Source organism: Labrus mixtus, chromosome 1, assembly GCF_963584025.1.
Source record: "Labrus mixtus chromosome 1, fLabMix1.1, whole genome shotgun sequence".
In the NCBI taxonomy this organism is placed as follows: Eukaryota; Metazoa; Chordata; class Actinopteri; order Labriformes; family Labridae; genus Labrus; species Labrus mixtus.
In genome coordinates this window covers 1,847,680-1,863,660 of record NC_083612.1, presented here as the reverse complement: position 1 = coordinate 1,863,660, position 15,981 = coordinate 1,847,680, and the positions used below count along the sequence as shown (strand labels likewise).

General features: G+C 43.9%; 1 protein-coding gene across 1 annotated transcript in view; it reads right to left on the bottom strand.

Moving 5' to 3' along the window:
* The window catches only part of ntrk3b (neurotrophic tyrosine kinase, receptor, type 3b), a 251,433-nt gene that overhangs the window by 12,938 nt on the left and 222,514 nt on the right, over positions 1-15,981 (bottom strand). Inside the window, exon 15 of the mRNA XM_061045439.1 lies at positions 15,274-15,517. Within this exon, the coding sequence (XP_060901422.1) occupies positions 15,274-15,517 (244 nt within the window). The remainder of the gene's footprint in view (positions 1-15,273; positions 15,518-15,981) is intronic.

Sequence of the window (15,981 nt, the reverse complement as noted above, 5' to 3'; positions counted from 1 at the left end):
TTCCCCCCCTCTGGTATTATCCTTCATCAGACCCTTCACTGAAGTCCTGAATTTGGTTGCTACATCTGTTGGTACGTCTTCTACAAAGTGCATATTTGTGTCCCTTTTAAGGTCTCAGTACGTATAAGCTAGCTGCGAATTGATGAAGTATGAAGCACACACAGAGCTATGATTATAAGGACCTCAAAGTGTCAGACACTAAAAGCAAAAATGCCAGTATCGGCCGATAACTCCCTCCTTTTAACATATCAGAACATATTACTAACCATGTGAGGATGTGATATGACTGCTGTCTTTGTTGATTGGCCCAGTGTTGTACACAGAATTAATCGTTATCTAGCTAACATGACGTGGCTTGTAGAACCTCAGGATGTCCTGTTTTTGATAGCGTGTCGCAGAAACCAATTTTACTTTTGTTTTTACTTCAAATGAGGGCTGTTAAACAATTACATTTTTAATCGCATGTTTGTATAACATTATTTTGAAAAAAAAGCAATAAATAATTATGCTTTTATTTTGAATGTTTGTCCTGTCTTAAGCTGAGAGTCTTTTACTTGCTGTGTGCTTTTATTTTGAAAAAAATTAAGGCCCTTTAGGGATCCCAAATGGACGTCAAACAGCTCAAAGGAATGGGGGGATAAGGGGGATATTACTTTGGACTCGTCAGCTGAGCACCATGAACAGATCACAGGATATAAAAGTCACCTCCCCCCCTCCCACTCGCTCCAGGTGAATTCTCCTGATTATATCCTGCTGCAGTCTCACATCAGCTCACTCTGACTTTCTGCGCACAAAATTCTCTGGGGATGGCGGGAGAAACTCCGGATAAAGTCTGAGAGAAACATTCGGCTGTTTGCGTTCACACATGCATCTCCTCCTGGAGTTTTTGTAGAGTTTTCTGCAGGTGTCCTAAAAGTTACTGACATACCTGGGTGAAGTGTGTCTTCTCTCTCTGCTCTACGTTTACACATTTTTATCTGCTGAGCTTACTCGATGATGACGGTGCCTCTAAAGCAGCTTGCTTGAGAATATTGGAAAATGTTATCCCGTAAAGCCCACTCGTCAGCACAGGCGCTGCTGTTCAGCCAAATTAAGGTGCATAGTCTCACTCTGAGAGACGTGAATGCAAACACTTCCTGAGGGCTGCTGGAGTGGTCACACAAGGTAAAGTTTGCTCTGAAAACATGGGGCTTAAAACAACTTTCAGGCTTTCTGTAAAATTCAAAGAGCCCGAGACAGTACCTTGAAGTCATAAATGGTTAATAAGACTTTTTATGACTTCCTCAATGCAAACTTTCTTCAAGAAACCTCCACGTCTCACCAGAAGAAGAACCTCTGGAGTGAACCGCTGCAGTGTGGTCTGAAGCGTCTTCTGCAGCTCGGGCCCCTCGGAGCTCCGCAGAATAACTTCTGTTCTTCAGTCTGCAGATGAAGTCAATAACCGCTGAGAATTTCCTGCACAGTGATACCACGAGGCTGCATGCCTCCCTTACGTTTAACACAAATCGATATTTGTACACATGGCCTGAAGGTCAACAAGACCATTAGAAACAGTTTTATACGACGGGGCCCGATATGCTGACGGAGAATGAAAATCACACTCCATTAACCTTGGGAATGTTGGGAATGTGTTTGGTGGTGTTTCTGCAGCATCATTTCACTTCCCCCTCCTCTGGTAAATGGTGGTTACAGAGAAGTGACTCTTTCTTCTCTTTGAAGAAGTGAACAGATTTTCTTTACTAAGTTTATGTTTTGTCTCGGAGGTAGAGCAATTTATCAAAATACTGGAGGTCTAGCTAGTGTTGCAGTCAAGACCACACTAAACGAGACCAAGACATACCTAAATCCAGATGGCTCCCAGACCGGGACTAGACCAAGGCATTTAGAGACAGAGTCAAGACCGAGACCAAGGCAGGGCGAGACTGAGTCGAGACCAAGACATTTAGAGGCAGAGTCGAGACCAAGACCAAGTCAGGGTGAGACCGGGTCAAGACCAAAACATTTAAGGGGCGAGAATGAGTCAAGACAAAGACCAAGTCAGGGTGAGACCGGGTCAAGACCGAGACTAAGGCAGGGCGAGACTGAGTCGTGACCAAGACCAAGGCAGGACGAGACCGGGTCAAGACCAAAACATTTAAGGGGCGAGAACGAGTCAAGACAAAGACCAAGTCAGGGTGAGAACGGGTCAAGACCGAGACTAAGGCAGGGCGAGACTGAGTCGAGACCGAGAGAAAGGTAGTCCGAGAAGGAGTCGAGACCAAGACATTTAGAGGCCGAGTCGAGACCAAGACCAAGTCAGGACAAGACCGGGTCAAGACCAAAACATTTAAGGGGCGAGAACGAGTCAAGACAAAGACCAAGTCAGGGTGAGACTGGGTCAAGACCGAGAGAAAGGCAGTCCGAGACCGAAACAAGACCAAGACATTTAGAAACCGAGTCGAGGCCGAGACCAAGGCAGGGCGAGAGTGAGTCAAGACTGAGACATTTAAGGGGTGAGACCAAATCAAGACCAAGACCAAGTCAGGGCGAGATCCAGACAAGACCAAGTCCATAAATACCACAGAACAATCATCATCTGTTGTTTGAGGGGCGTAACACCGGGAAGGTCTGTGGTCTTAACTGGGGGATAAAAATCAAACTACAAATCGATTGAAATTAGAAAAAGACGTTTTCCTTCTAATCTCAGTAATGACCTGGGAGAAAAAAATATCCTGTCAGTCTTGATCTAAAATCCGGAGTCTGCTCAGTCTGAGACCGAGACAAGGCTGAGTAAAAATGCTTGCTATTCTGAGACGAGACTGAGACCTTTAAAAAGTGTTCTTGAGACCAAAACCGATCTTGAGTAGTAGATCACTCGGTCCAGAAGCAACTCCTCTTGTCAAAGTGTTTTCTTAAGAATGATATCGAACCCAAACCAGCCGCAAAAATGTCTTTGTAGGTGCTGAGAGGGGTCAGAAGACTTGACATGTCCTTTATTACAAAGAGCAATATGAGAAGTGGAACTAAAAGATGTGACTTCTGAATTATCTCTAAAACATGTTTCAGAATGAGTGAACTCTATGGTTATGATAAATGTTTTCTGTCCTTTACTTCTCCTCAGGTTTGAATAACTTTTTATTTTCTCACATTTATCTCAAAGTCCACAGAGGCTTAGCTGAGCGTATGCTTATATATTTCCTAGCCGTCCTCGGTGCTGCTTCACATTAATACATTTACACACATTTACACCTCAGAGCGGCCCCGGTACGACCACATCCTTGTCCTCTAATCCCACCAGGGGTTAAGTTCTCTTACAGCCAAGCTGTAAAGTGAGTACAGAACACTTTGTGCACTCCCCCTCTGCCGCTCTCACACGGTCACAATTCTGCTTTTCTTTAAGTCACCCAAAGGCATTGGTGGAATCAGTAGGAATCCCCGGGACTGAAATATCATTTTCCTCCTAATTTCCCCGAGCCCCGCCCTGCTGGCCCGCTCTCGTCCCAGACTAAACAAATGTGATCCACCGTCGGCCTGGAAGACAATGAGGCTGTCGGCCTTCTGATAAAAAGTTATTAAGGGAAGACATAAATCCAAAATAGTGTCTCAAGTAAGGTGCCCTTCCTCTACATCCTATATTTATTGACAGAGTGAATTTTGTTGCGGCGAGGAGTCGGCGGTGGTTTTTCCTCACAACCCCATTTCTTTCTGCAAGTTAACGGCCAAATGAACACTGACTTACAGCCCACCTGGTGTCATTAGACATGCCACGTTTTTAGTATTGTACACAGCATTAAGCCAATATTGATGCCGAGACCAGTCAGGCCTGTGAGCAGGAGCCAAGCTAGGTGGGCTGAGCGAGGTGAAGGAGTGTGGGTGAGGGGGCTGTGTGTACCAATCCTCCCCCCTGTGGAGCTTTATACAGATTAAACAAAATTAATTAAGTTCCCGTTAGTCTAAATGACTTATCTGAGGTCCACCCAGCCCATTGCACGCAAGGCTGAACCTCATCAGATGCATACTAATGATTCCACCGCCGCCGCTGCTGCTGCTGCTGCTGAGGTGAGGGGCATTAAAAGTGGCTGACTCTCTGCTTCCCAAATGATTGCATGCTATCACCTTGGGTCTTTGTGACAAGGCCATGGCAATTAGCTCGGAACACAGGGGGAAGAAGAAAAAAGAAAAAAAGAAAAAGGTGAACAACATAATAAAAATAAAATAATTGCCCCTGTAATTATCCTCATCGTTCTCACTCAATGTCACGCGGAGAAGCCGGGCGATACTTGGCGGGGTCGTGAGGAATGAGTCTGGGGCTTTTTTTTTTTTTTCTCTGTTGCTGTGTAAACTGGATTAGTGCTCTGCCTTTCCCACCGTGGCAGGGGAGTGATTGGATTAACAGCGTGGAGAGCACAGCAGCATGGCAGGGGGATAGATTACCGGCCCAGTTGGGGCTCTTTTCGATGGGCCGCTCTGCGGCCTTGCGGGGAGCCCCTCGGAGAGGCCCCGGGACATCTTAAAGGGCCCCCGATAACCATCTATACATTCTCTCTCGGTGCTTTAAGCGCGCCGCTATCTCTGCTCTCCTGGCTCAAACAGCCACAAACACAAGTTCACTTTGAGAGGCTATGATGTCCATTAGGTCTCAACCTGCTGCGCTGCTGCCAAGAGGAGATAAAGTGGTATCTGCTCTGGCTGCTGCATGCTGGTGGGTGGTGAAAGTTTCAGAAGGATACCAGAAAAACACACACACACACACACACACACACACACACACACACACACACGCTGCACTATTGCTATCATGCAGTTTTTGCTTTCACTCCTTCAGTATTTAACTCTCCACACCGGCTCGGGCTGACAATGTGCAGATAGGTGTTTTCTCAGTGTTACTGCTGACTTTGTAACTACGCTGAATATTAAATGGTGAGCAGTGCAGCAGCTCTGTGATGCTCTTAAATTATATATCTTGGTAAAAAAAAAGTAGCTTAGGTTTTAGGAGAGCACACTTCCACCATGGTGTTATTATGAACAAATTCATTTAAGACCGAAAGATTAGCTTTGGGAAACGGATGCAAAATATCTCCGTACATCCGGTGAAGCCAGAGAGGTTAGCGGTAAACTAACTTCCAGGAAAGACTTATTTTTTCATGTGGCGTTTACTCAATTCATGGTCCATGATCTCGTGGAGTGAAGCGCCCGTTCATATTATTCATAAAGCGACTTTACTCTACATACGTCAGAGAGTAAGAACGACAGAAGCAAGGACCTAGAGAGGAGGAAACAACGTCAGGAAGTGCAAACAATCAGCTTTGAGTCTGATTGGACACAGAGCTGCTGACAGGAAGTGACCAGAGGCAGAGCGCATCAGGAAGAGACCAGAGGCAGAGCGCATCATCGTCAGCTGTTTTTAAGAGTTCTGACCAGCATCAAAACCATCCTAAACATCATCATCATGAAGGTCGTAGGTGTTCATAAAGAGCTGGGTCTTTAGCTTTTTCTTAAAGGTGCAGAGGGACTCTGCAGATCACATGGAGTTTGGAAGTTCATTCCACCACCGGGGGGCGACAGAGGAGAAGAGTCTAGTTGGAGACTTAGGACCCTGTTGTGAAGGTTGGATCAGACGCCTTTCATTGGCAGAGCGTAGAGGGGGGGAGGGAGTGTAGACCTGGATGAGTTTAGGTAAGGAGGAGACGTTTTGGCTGGCTGACTTCAGCCGTATGAGCCCGAAAAAGAAATCAATTCCAGTTTGATTTACTCGCAATTTGGGGAAATTTAATTTGCTGAAGTAACAACATCATGATTTGAAAAAAGTAAAAAGCCAAGCCTTGTCATGTCTGTCCTCAAGAGGAAGAGGAAAATAACTTTTAAAATGTTTGTTTGTTGAATGGAGGTCGAATCGATATATTCTGATGTGTTTTAGGTAGTAATGAAAATAGTATAATCAATCTCACTGAGGTCTTTCAAAGAGGATCCAAGTTGTTTACCGTGCTCTGAAGAATTAAGAAACCTATATTTCTCAGGCCTTCTAAAGCCTGCTCATCCTCGGCTTTCTGTATCATGTAAGGCAGGAGTGGTACTCCAGGAGGAGCAGAAAAATATACCAAAACCCAGGGGGGCGACGCAGAACAGACTTTTTTTTTCTCTTCCCCTCTCGCAGCAGTAATAAATATGGCCCGTGTACTCATTAGCAGCAGCCTGCATACAGTTTTGAGGAGCTCGTGCTTGATAAATAATGCAGCAGAGGAGTGTGTGTTTGATCCCTGAAACAGAGGAAAGCCGGGGACCGCTTTACTTCAAAGCACAACGGTGCAGGTAAGCAGAGACTTCCTGGCAGAGTCACAAAGAACACAGAGTCCTTGAAAACTGAGTCATTAGATTAAAACACTGGTGCACTGTTAGGTTGTCATTAGTCACTGATTCAAAAATGCTAAATATTTCTCTCCTCAAAATGTAGTTTCCTCCTCTTTCTTTCACCTCCTTACATCTGGATGCTCACTCTCTAACTCTCAGAGAAATCTAGTCCGTCATTATTCCACTCATCATGGAAGCAAAAAAAAAAACTGCCACTGCTAAACGTCAACACTCACACTGCGAGGAAAACCTCTGGAGAAGCGTCTGAGGGGATTTTTTTTTCTCATTCCGTACTGAAATGCAGAAAATGGAAGTCTTTAAATCTTTTTTCCCCTGACAGGAACCTATATGTCACTGTTCATAATTTCACTGTAATGAGCTCTTTATGAGGCAATTCTCTCCTTGTCTCAAGGAACCAGCGTCTAACTTAGCAGTCGGCCTGCCAAGAAGGAAGTTAACCCTTTGTGTTCTGCAGAGGAAATGGTTAGCCGGTGCACACTTTTGGTATTTTTGTTAATGTCAGGTCATTTCTTGGAATATCTTTAAATGACCTTGATGTAGCACAACCTGAGCTAAAAAAGCTCATTAAATATTTGAACTGTAGTAACTGATAAACGTTAGGAAATGGCCTTTTTTAGACATCTTTAAAGGCATCATGTACCTGAAATCTGTCACACTGGGTGGTCGGGGTTGTGTAAGATGAAGACGAGATTTCATTTGGTGAAGTTTCTTTCACAGTAATCGATCTTTATTTTTCTCAGGTTGAGATGATATTATTTGGTTTAATAATTGTTGCAATTGTGAGAGTAGCTGTTGGATATTAAATACTTTGCCTTTAAGGCTGCTCATGGTTACGGTTGACGGAGTGATATTGCTTTAAGACCGGTGAAGAGGGGGCGCTGGTGGCGCACCCCATGTATAAGATAAGATAATCCTTTATTTATCCCACAACGGGGAAATTTACATGGAGGCTATGGTCCTCCAAGCGGGCGACCCAGGTTCGAACCTGTGGCTCCTTTCCTGCATGTGATTCCCCACTCTCTCTCTCTCCCTGATTTCCAACTATATCCACTGTCCTATATGGCTTTGGTGGCGATGTGGAGCTGGATGTTGTCGGCAAAGCAGTGAAACTGGAGTCCATGGCGGCGGATGATGTGACCAAGGGGGAGCATGTACATGATGAAGAGGACGGGACCTAGTACTGAACCTTGGGGAACACCTTGGGAGAGAGAAGAGCAGACGGAAGTGTTAGCATCCAGATGCACGCAGCATGGAAGGGGAGGTCACACCTCATGCACACGTCGAGGTGTGGTGCATGATGGGATGTGGTGCTGCTGCTGCCATGTCTGACGAGGCTTACTGCGTCTAACAGGTAGGTGGCGCCGTGACAATTGAGCAAGTTGGCTGGATGGTTGAGTGGTTCCAGGACCTAAAATAATGGACTTCCTGTTGAGTTCAGAGTTTGGTTGTGTGGGACTTTTTTGGAGTTCTGGACCAGATACATATTCCTTCTTAATTTTGTTTATGTAAGCGAAACCCACTGCACAGCGTACTGGATCAAACATATACGCTATGGAGTATTTGCCAAAACCTATTTGCGTAATCCATAAAGGATGTTAGTTTCCATTCTTCTGCTGGTGCAGAGGCCTCAATAAAGGCTGCAGCTGTTAGTCTTCAGAATAAAAAAGGATAACAAAATACAATATTGACTTTCACTTATCCGGGAGCAGATTTCTTGGACCTGCTTATTCAGCCGAACCAAAAAAGTGTTTGTGTGTACAAAAGCAGCTTGGTCGACAAGAAAACATGATGCCATCAAATTCACAGCAGTGCATATTCTACATGTTCCTCTGACTGTATTAAATCAGAAGCAGCTCTGTGAGGCTGATACATGATAGGATGTGTTGAAAAGTATACAGGAGAGGTTAGCACAGATTTTAGGGGGAGAAAACTTCTGTGACATTGTTATGAAAAAGTTAAAGGCAGGGTTGGTAATTTTTGAAAAAAATAGCATGATTTTGAAAGTAGCATTCCCTCAGTGCTCCGTCTGTCTAAAGACAATTTCAATCAAAATCTGATAAAAGTGGATCTGGAGAAAATTACCAATCCTGCCTTTAATTCAAGACCTTTCTTTTTCATAATGATTGACTTTGGGAATGGATTTAAATTTCCGTTACTCTGGAGTAGAAAAAAACAACAATGACATTTGAGGTGATTGACAGACGCCTTGCATGAGCTCCTCCATCTGTCCTGTAGATCCTGTAAACGTTTACCTCTTGCACCTTTAATGCTATAGGCACCTTTTCCATCGTTCGCTGTCATTCAAACCTAAACCTGCATAATTCAGCGCTCCATCTCTGAACTCAGCAGAACCCTCGCTGATATACGGCGAGGCGGGCTGAATAAAACACCTACATGGCCGTCACCTGTGCCGTGCAGATTCTGCAGTTGTCTCTTTTGAAAACAACACAAAGGCGTATTCAGCGCAGGCGGAGCGAGCGGATGTGACAGATGGATGTGATTTAGGACAATATTCATCTCTTTTCTTGAAGTTGTTCCCTCCTGCTGCAAAGTGTCTCTGGAGTCCCCGGAGGGCAGCGAGCGTCAATACGACTAGTCAGCGATGGCGAGGATTGTGTTCTTGGCAGGGAGCAGCTATTTATAATCACTCAACACAGGGAAAGTGTCCAATACTGTTAGGAGCTCCTTATCTCTCACAGCTCTGTCAATATTTCTCTGTGTGGGCGTGCTGCAGCGATTGCTATCAAAACGCACCAAACCGCCGCTGCAAACACACAAACCAACATGCATACACGCCACCTTCAGTTCAAAACTCCAAACAATTTCTCTGGTTTCTGCAGAATACAAAACATACACATCCTCTTCACCGCTCGAGTGTGTGTGTGTGTGTGTTGTACCAATAAATTATTCCATAAATTATTCAAGCATCTAAACTTTTCCTCAATAAATTCAACTCTGCGTGAGTTTGGAGGGAGGAACTCTCATTTGACTGAAGGAGCTGGCCGACTCATCTCTCTCTCTTTCCTTCTCATGTATGAAGATAAATAACAATCAGAACTTTTTTTGGACAAACATGCACACATTTATGTTAAAGGTAAGATGTAGAATTATTGCAGTTTAACTAGTTTTATATATTGTCATGGTTTACTCTTGTTGAGTTGGTTTATTCCTTGTTCTGTTGTTCAGTTATCTTTCCTAGTGTTAATGTTTCTTTGTTTGGTCTTTAGTGTTTTATTTTGTAATTTCTTATCCTTGTGGTTATTTATCCTAGCGTTGCTTGTTTCCTTTGTGTATTTTTGTCTTAATGTTTCATAGTTTAGTGTTTCCTGTTGTATTTGGTCATTTCTTCTCCCGGTGTTCTAGTGTTTACTTTGAGTTCTCTGTGTCTTCAGTGTTTCAGGATTTATTTTGTATTGTCCTCAGTGTTTCTTGTCTTGTGTTTTCTCCCTGCCTCTGTGTGTTTCCCTCCAGCCTTGATTGCCCTGATTATCTTCACCTGTGTCTTGTTGGTCTCTCCTGTGTTTGATTACCCCCGTGTCTATTTCGTCTCAGGTTTCCTTCCCTTCTGTGTCAGTTCATTGTCGTAGGTCGGCGTCGAATGTCAGATGGAAGTTTTCCTTGTGGCTCCCTGTTTTGGACTTTTGATCTTTTGTTTAATTAAATACTTTTTTGGCTTTACTGCAATTGGGTCCATTTCCCTGTTTCCACCTGTGACATATATATTTCTTGTTGAGTACTTACATTACCTCAAATATTTAAAACAGTTATCAAAGTCAGAGAAATCCTTCAACCATAGTTGTGATGAGATGTGTCTTCTTGTGGCAACCGCCATGACTGATGTAACATGTTTCTCGTTGCCGTGGAAACACTGGATGTTAAGTCAAAGTCCACTGCATGAGGAAGCGTGAGCTGCTCCTGAAAGCTGCTGTTCTGTTGCTGTTTGAGCTGCTGTGATAAAAAACGTCATGTAGATTATACTCGGATACATCAGCTCGTCGGTAAACATATTCTCTTCCTCAGGTCGGTTTCAGAATCAGAATCAGAAATGCTTTATTAATCCGAGGGTGGAATTCACCCGGTCGTCATGACTACGGTCAACTCGGAGGAGTTGGTGGGAGAGTAGAAGAGAGGAATCACTCCCATGATTCCCCGCCAGCCTCGAAGTCAGCTTTAGTTTTTTGTTTTGACAGAGAGAGCCCCCTGGTGGTGGAATTTAAATACAGTGCCTTTAATAAGAGAAAAGAAGGTACTTTCAAACCCATTTATATCTTCCTGCATTTCCCATCCTTCATCCCAGTTTTGAACTTCCTAGTCCCCCTGGCGACGTGCTCCTTTGCTCTTCTGGCTGCATTGTTAGCCGAGGCACCGGCTGCTTCTCTTCACCTGTCAGTGAGGAGTGTAATGTGCTTGGAGGACCACCTTTTGGCTCCAGGTTTTGCACAGACATCCTGACCAACCAGCATGAGTCTTCATTGTAGTGTCAAGGACATGATCCCTCACTGGCTTTCCACTTATGAATATTTGGCACGCAGTCCTGGGCTGAAGCCGGGCCCCTGCAGTGTTAGGTGAAAGCTTTTAGCCCACACTCTTGACACTTCATTATTTATATACTGTATCTATGGACCCCGGCACAAACAGCTCCTTGTTTTTCCTGTTAGGTCTTATATCAGGAGAAGCCACTTGCAGCTTATCTCCGCCCGTCCTTTTGGCTGAATAGTTAACTCCTATAAATTAGGCTTATAATTGTTCAGACAAGAACAATCAGCCGCACCATTTACTCTTTGGGCCGAGCCGTACCTCCCTGCTAAACCAGCTGTGACTTGGTCTTCAGAGACGATTATATGAACTGTTCTTTGGGCTCTAATGAAGAAACACACACACACAGTTTGGGTCTGAATGTGTCCAGTGGGGGCCACCTGAGCTCTCACTGTTACAAGGATATTTAGTGGGAGCTGCCAAGGACACACACAGTAAACGCTAAATGGGCTCATATAGCACTTTTTTCTAGTCTTCTGGGTCCCTCAACGCTGCTTTTACACTACATGTCACATTCACTCATTGGCAGAGTCCGCTACATGAAGTGCCCATCAGTGTTAACTAATCCACTCATGTGCATTCACACACTTCTGGCTCTGCCACTCAGGAGCAATTCGGGGTTCAGTGCCTTGCCAAAGGACACTTCGACTTCTGGCTGCAGCAGCTGGGGATCCAAAATCCAGACTATCCGCTTCAGAGACTAGTGTTGTAATCAAGACCACACCAACTGAGACCAAGTCATACCCGAGACCAGAATGATCCAAGCCCGAGGCAAGACCAAGACATTTAAAGGCTTTATATGCGATTTTTTGATCCAGCAGATGTCGCCCTTGAGCACCAGCATGAAACCAAAACAACTCGCGCTGCATTGTTGTGTTAGCATGCTAATGCTAGCGATCTTTATTATGCCAAACCAAACTACAAATGATTTGAAGGGACTTGTTTTAGAAGAGATGTGTTTTCCATCTAATCACAGTAATGACATGAGAAAGAAGCCCATCAGTGGTGGACTTGACCGGTCTTAATTTAAAATATGGATTCCGCCCAGTCTGAGACCAAACCAAGACAAAATGCTTGCTAAGGTAGCATTTTGCTATCACAGGTCAAAAGACGTTATGAGAAGCCAAAGAGCCATGTAGTCTGATGTCCAATATTTCCTCTAGTCCAGTTTCTTGCTCGCTCACGCACTTCTCACCAAGATGACCTCGGCCAGCTGCCAAAGTTACATAGTGCTGAAAACAAGGCGAACGGGGCGCTCTGTGGACATGAGAGAGACGCAGTTCTCCCTGTTCTATTACATCGACTGTGAAACTACAAAGTTATCATGGAAAAGTTACTTATTTGTTGCTACTTGAATTTCCTTAACGTCGTTGTAAAGGGGGAATCTGACGTGCAAAACCCTTAATAGAATGAACTGATCTGAAATACAAATACTACTAATCAAAAGTACTATTAAGGCTACAACGAGCACACATACAATCAAAAGCAGCCTTGAAATTATAAACTACACAGACGGGGGTGTCACACAGTGGACCAATGCACTTATATCCCTCTTACTTGAACAGGAACTCTTGATGATGCAGCATTTGCACGGCCTATTTTGCAAGATAAAAGGCCTCAGATCCTCCATGGTTACCATAAAGCGTGCCGCCATGACACCGCCAGTGTCTGAACATACAAAGAGCTTGTAATGAGTGTAAGCAGGGTATTTATAAACCCCTTTGTGCCGAAGCCATGCACTGTAAACTCTGAATATTACATCTGAGAAATGTGGCTGGAAAAATTAACACGCCATGAAGCCGTATAGCTCAGAGTGCGAGGAAGGTCTTTGATATTCTGTATTTCAAACAGCTTAAACATGTGAAACAACAACAACAACAGCTGTTAGACGAAGACAATGCTGGAGTTTGTATTCATGGTACATATGTTAATGTTGTTGTTAAGTGTTGTGTCTGCGGTTACAACCCCCCTGGAAACAAGCTGCTTCTGCTGTGAGCCGAGATCTTTGCACAGAAATTATGCACAACCATTTTTAATAAAGTCCTGCGTCTTCGATTTTCTGCTCCCCCTGAAATGTCCTCATTTACGACCTGACATTTCTCGATCCACTGAGGGCCAAAAACTGTGAGGAAGGTTGGTTCTACAGACACATAATCAAACATCTCAACACCAGGCAGTGAACTACACACACATATAAACACACACACACACACACACAATCTTGGCACATTTCTTTGACAACACAAACAAAATATTCACATTTTAATAATATATGCCCCTCACAGATGGTGTGCAAAGACGAGCTATGTTCCAAACACCAAAGACATCCAAACACCAAAGACATCTCGCTCAAATTTCCTTACAAATGATTCCATGTGTGCAGAGCTTTCTGCAGCCAACAGGCGAGCACATCATGACTGCTGGCGCTGCCCCCAGCAAAGTCAGAACTGGCCCAGCTGCCACGCCGAGTAACACAATCAGGTGAACCTAAAGTCATATATTGCACCACCAGGCCTGTGAGGAGATCCAGATATTTAGCCGCCATCACTTCGTAATGTGCATTTATTTATGCAACAGAGAAGCAGAATTCTTCAGGCCAGCGGTGACCGCCTCGTTTGCAGCATTCAGCGTTGCTAATCGTGTTAAACAGAGAAGAAGACATGAATGAGAGGCTGGATAAACAAGCCTGGAAGCGTCAGGGCTGGAGGCTGTGCGGGCTCAGCTCCATCCACAATGCTAAACCTCTGCATCCTCATATGAATGTATGAGGGCTGCTGGTGTGAGGGGGGGCTCAACTCTCCATAGACACAAAAAGATGGAAACAACAACATAAATATAAATACAAGAATAATAAATAACCCAAGAGAAAGCTGCGGTTTTTCACCTTTTAGAATAATCTTTGGAGTTATCGGCCCAGGAGGATTTATTTAAGGCTGTTTGGACCCAATTATAAGAAAAGACTAAATGTTGTGAACAACAACAACCAAATTAGACTTTTTTTTTGTCCAGATTCAGCCACTAATTGTTCAGCTACAAGAAAACTATTTTATTATTTACAGGAAGAGAAATATTTCCCGCTGAAGGATCTTTGAAATATCAGAAACTCAGATTCTCTTTAACAGAAATGTTCTGATGTAGCTTGAAGGCGAGCATACCGTTAACCATAAGAGTTGAAGGTTCACATGCTTTTAATAATGTTGTTTTTTAAAGGAAGAATGAGCGACTTTTTGATGGAGTAGAAGTCACTCTTGAGCACCAGAATGAAACCAAAACAAACTGTGGTTTGGCCACACCTCCTCCATACTGAAGCTAGCTGCATTCACCTGTGTCCTGCATTGCTGTGTTAGCATGCTAATGTTAGCGCTCTTTAGTTAACTCGTAGCTTCACATTGTTGTGTTAGCATGCTAATGTTAGCGCTCTTTAGTTAGCTCGTAGCTTCACATTGTTGTGTTAGCATGCTAATGTTAGCGCTCTTTAGTTAGCTCGTAGCTTCACATTGTTGTGTTAGCATGCTAATGTTAGCGCTCTTTAGTTAGCTCGTAGCTTCACATTTCATGTAAACTGACACAGAATGAGCGTGATCTAAAAACTCTTACTAACATCCAAATAATCAGTGAGTATGTTCTTCTTCTTCTCTCTAGTTCTTGACTAAAACAGCTTTTATACACAAGGGGAGGAGCCGGCCGTCCCGTCCATGTAAGCTACACTTTAGCATCAACTTCATTCTTCAAGACCTGAGGTTGTCGCTTGGTTCCGGCTGAGCTTTGAACCTGGAATCATCAGATTTAGGAGTAATGTGCTAACCATGACGCTACAGGCTCCAAACCTAAGTTAAGTCAGAAAATCTCCACTGATGCTTAATGGAGGATCACTGAAAGGTTCAAGGTTTTCTACAAAGTTTAAGGTAACAAAGTCAAATTATTTTGGGATGGACTTTCCAAAAGTCAAAGATTCTTAATTTACAATATTTAAAAACCAGTTTTACGTTACAGAATTGTCTCTGAGACAAAAGACAGAAGTTTTGTTTGATCTTAAACAGAACGCATTTTGGTCTAGGAGAGAACAACAAGACATAAACAAAGATCTTATCCTGAATTTTACTTTGCTTTGCGTTGTATGACAAAATCTGAGATATGTAAAGAGTCCCAGCTAAATTAGCTAAGCGTTTACCTCATTCATTGGTTATCAGATTTGTATTTTGACTCAAAATATGACCTCTGGCCCTCTTTTTCTAATTCCCATCACCCGTCTGTAGTTGCTGATCAGTCGAGCTGCAGTGAAATGTCAACAAATATCAGACACGATGAATAGAGAACTCTGAAACCTGTGCGGCAGCCGGCGTTCCTGATTAACGACGGGCACAAACGTGCATGGAGGTGAAGACTCACCCTGTAGTAGTCACTGCTGTAGATATCCCTGGACATGCCGAAGTCTCCAATCTTGACGAGCAGACCGTTGCCCACCAGGCAGTTGCGGGTTGCCAGATCTCTGTGGACAAAGTGCTGTGAGGCCAGGTAGACCATGCCCGAGGCTATCTGGCTGGCGATGTGCAGCATCTGGGAAAGGCCCAGCTCGCCGTTGGACTGCAGAGGCTGGCCGTCGACCAGGATCATGGCGTCAGGGCCGTGGGCTCTGGATGACAACAAAAACATCAACAGAGATTAACACCATGATTTATTGACAGTAATAGAGAACAAATCAAATGAAGTGTTTTTGTAGGCCAACCCTGAAGTATCATCTCCATGGGGTCTAACCAGAATCCTCCTCTGGGATGTTTTCATTGGATTTTGGATCATTTCAGAAAATAATCTCTGTGTTAAACACACGTTTCTTTGACATTTTTATGATGTTTGAAGCGTTAATGCGGCCGACAGAAGTAAAAAGCTAACGTTATGCTAAAGCTAACTACACCACGGTGGGATGATTGTGACGTCACTAGCGTTCAGCTTCAGACGATCTCCGATAAACTAATCCACGTAGCTTAATAAATAGTTTACTAACATAATATTCACCTTAACCTAAAGATTAAACCTACAGGAGACATCTCCGACTAGTGAGAGAGTTCCCGCCCTCTGTGTCCGGCGTGATGACGTTTA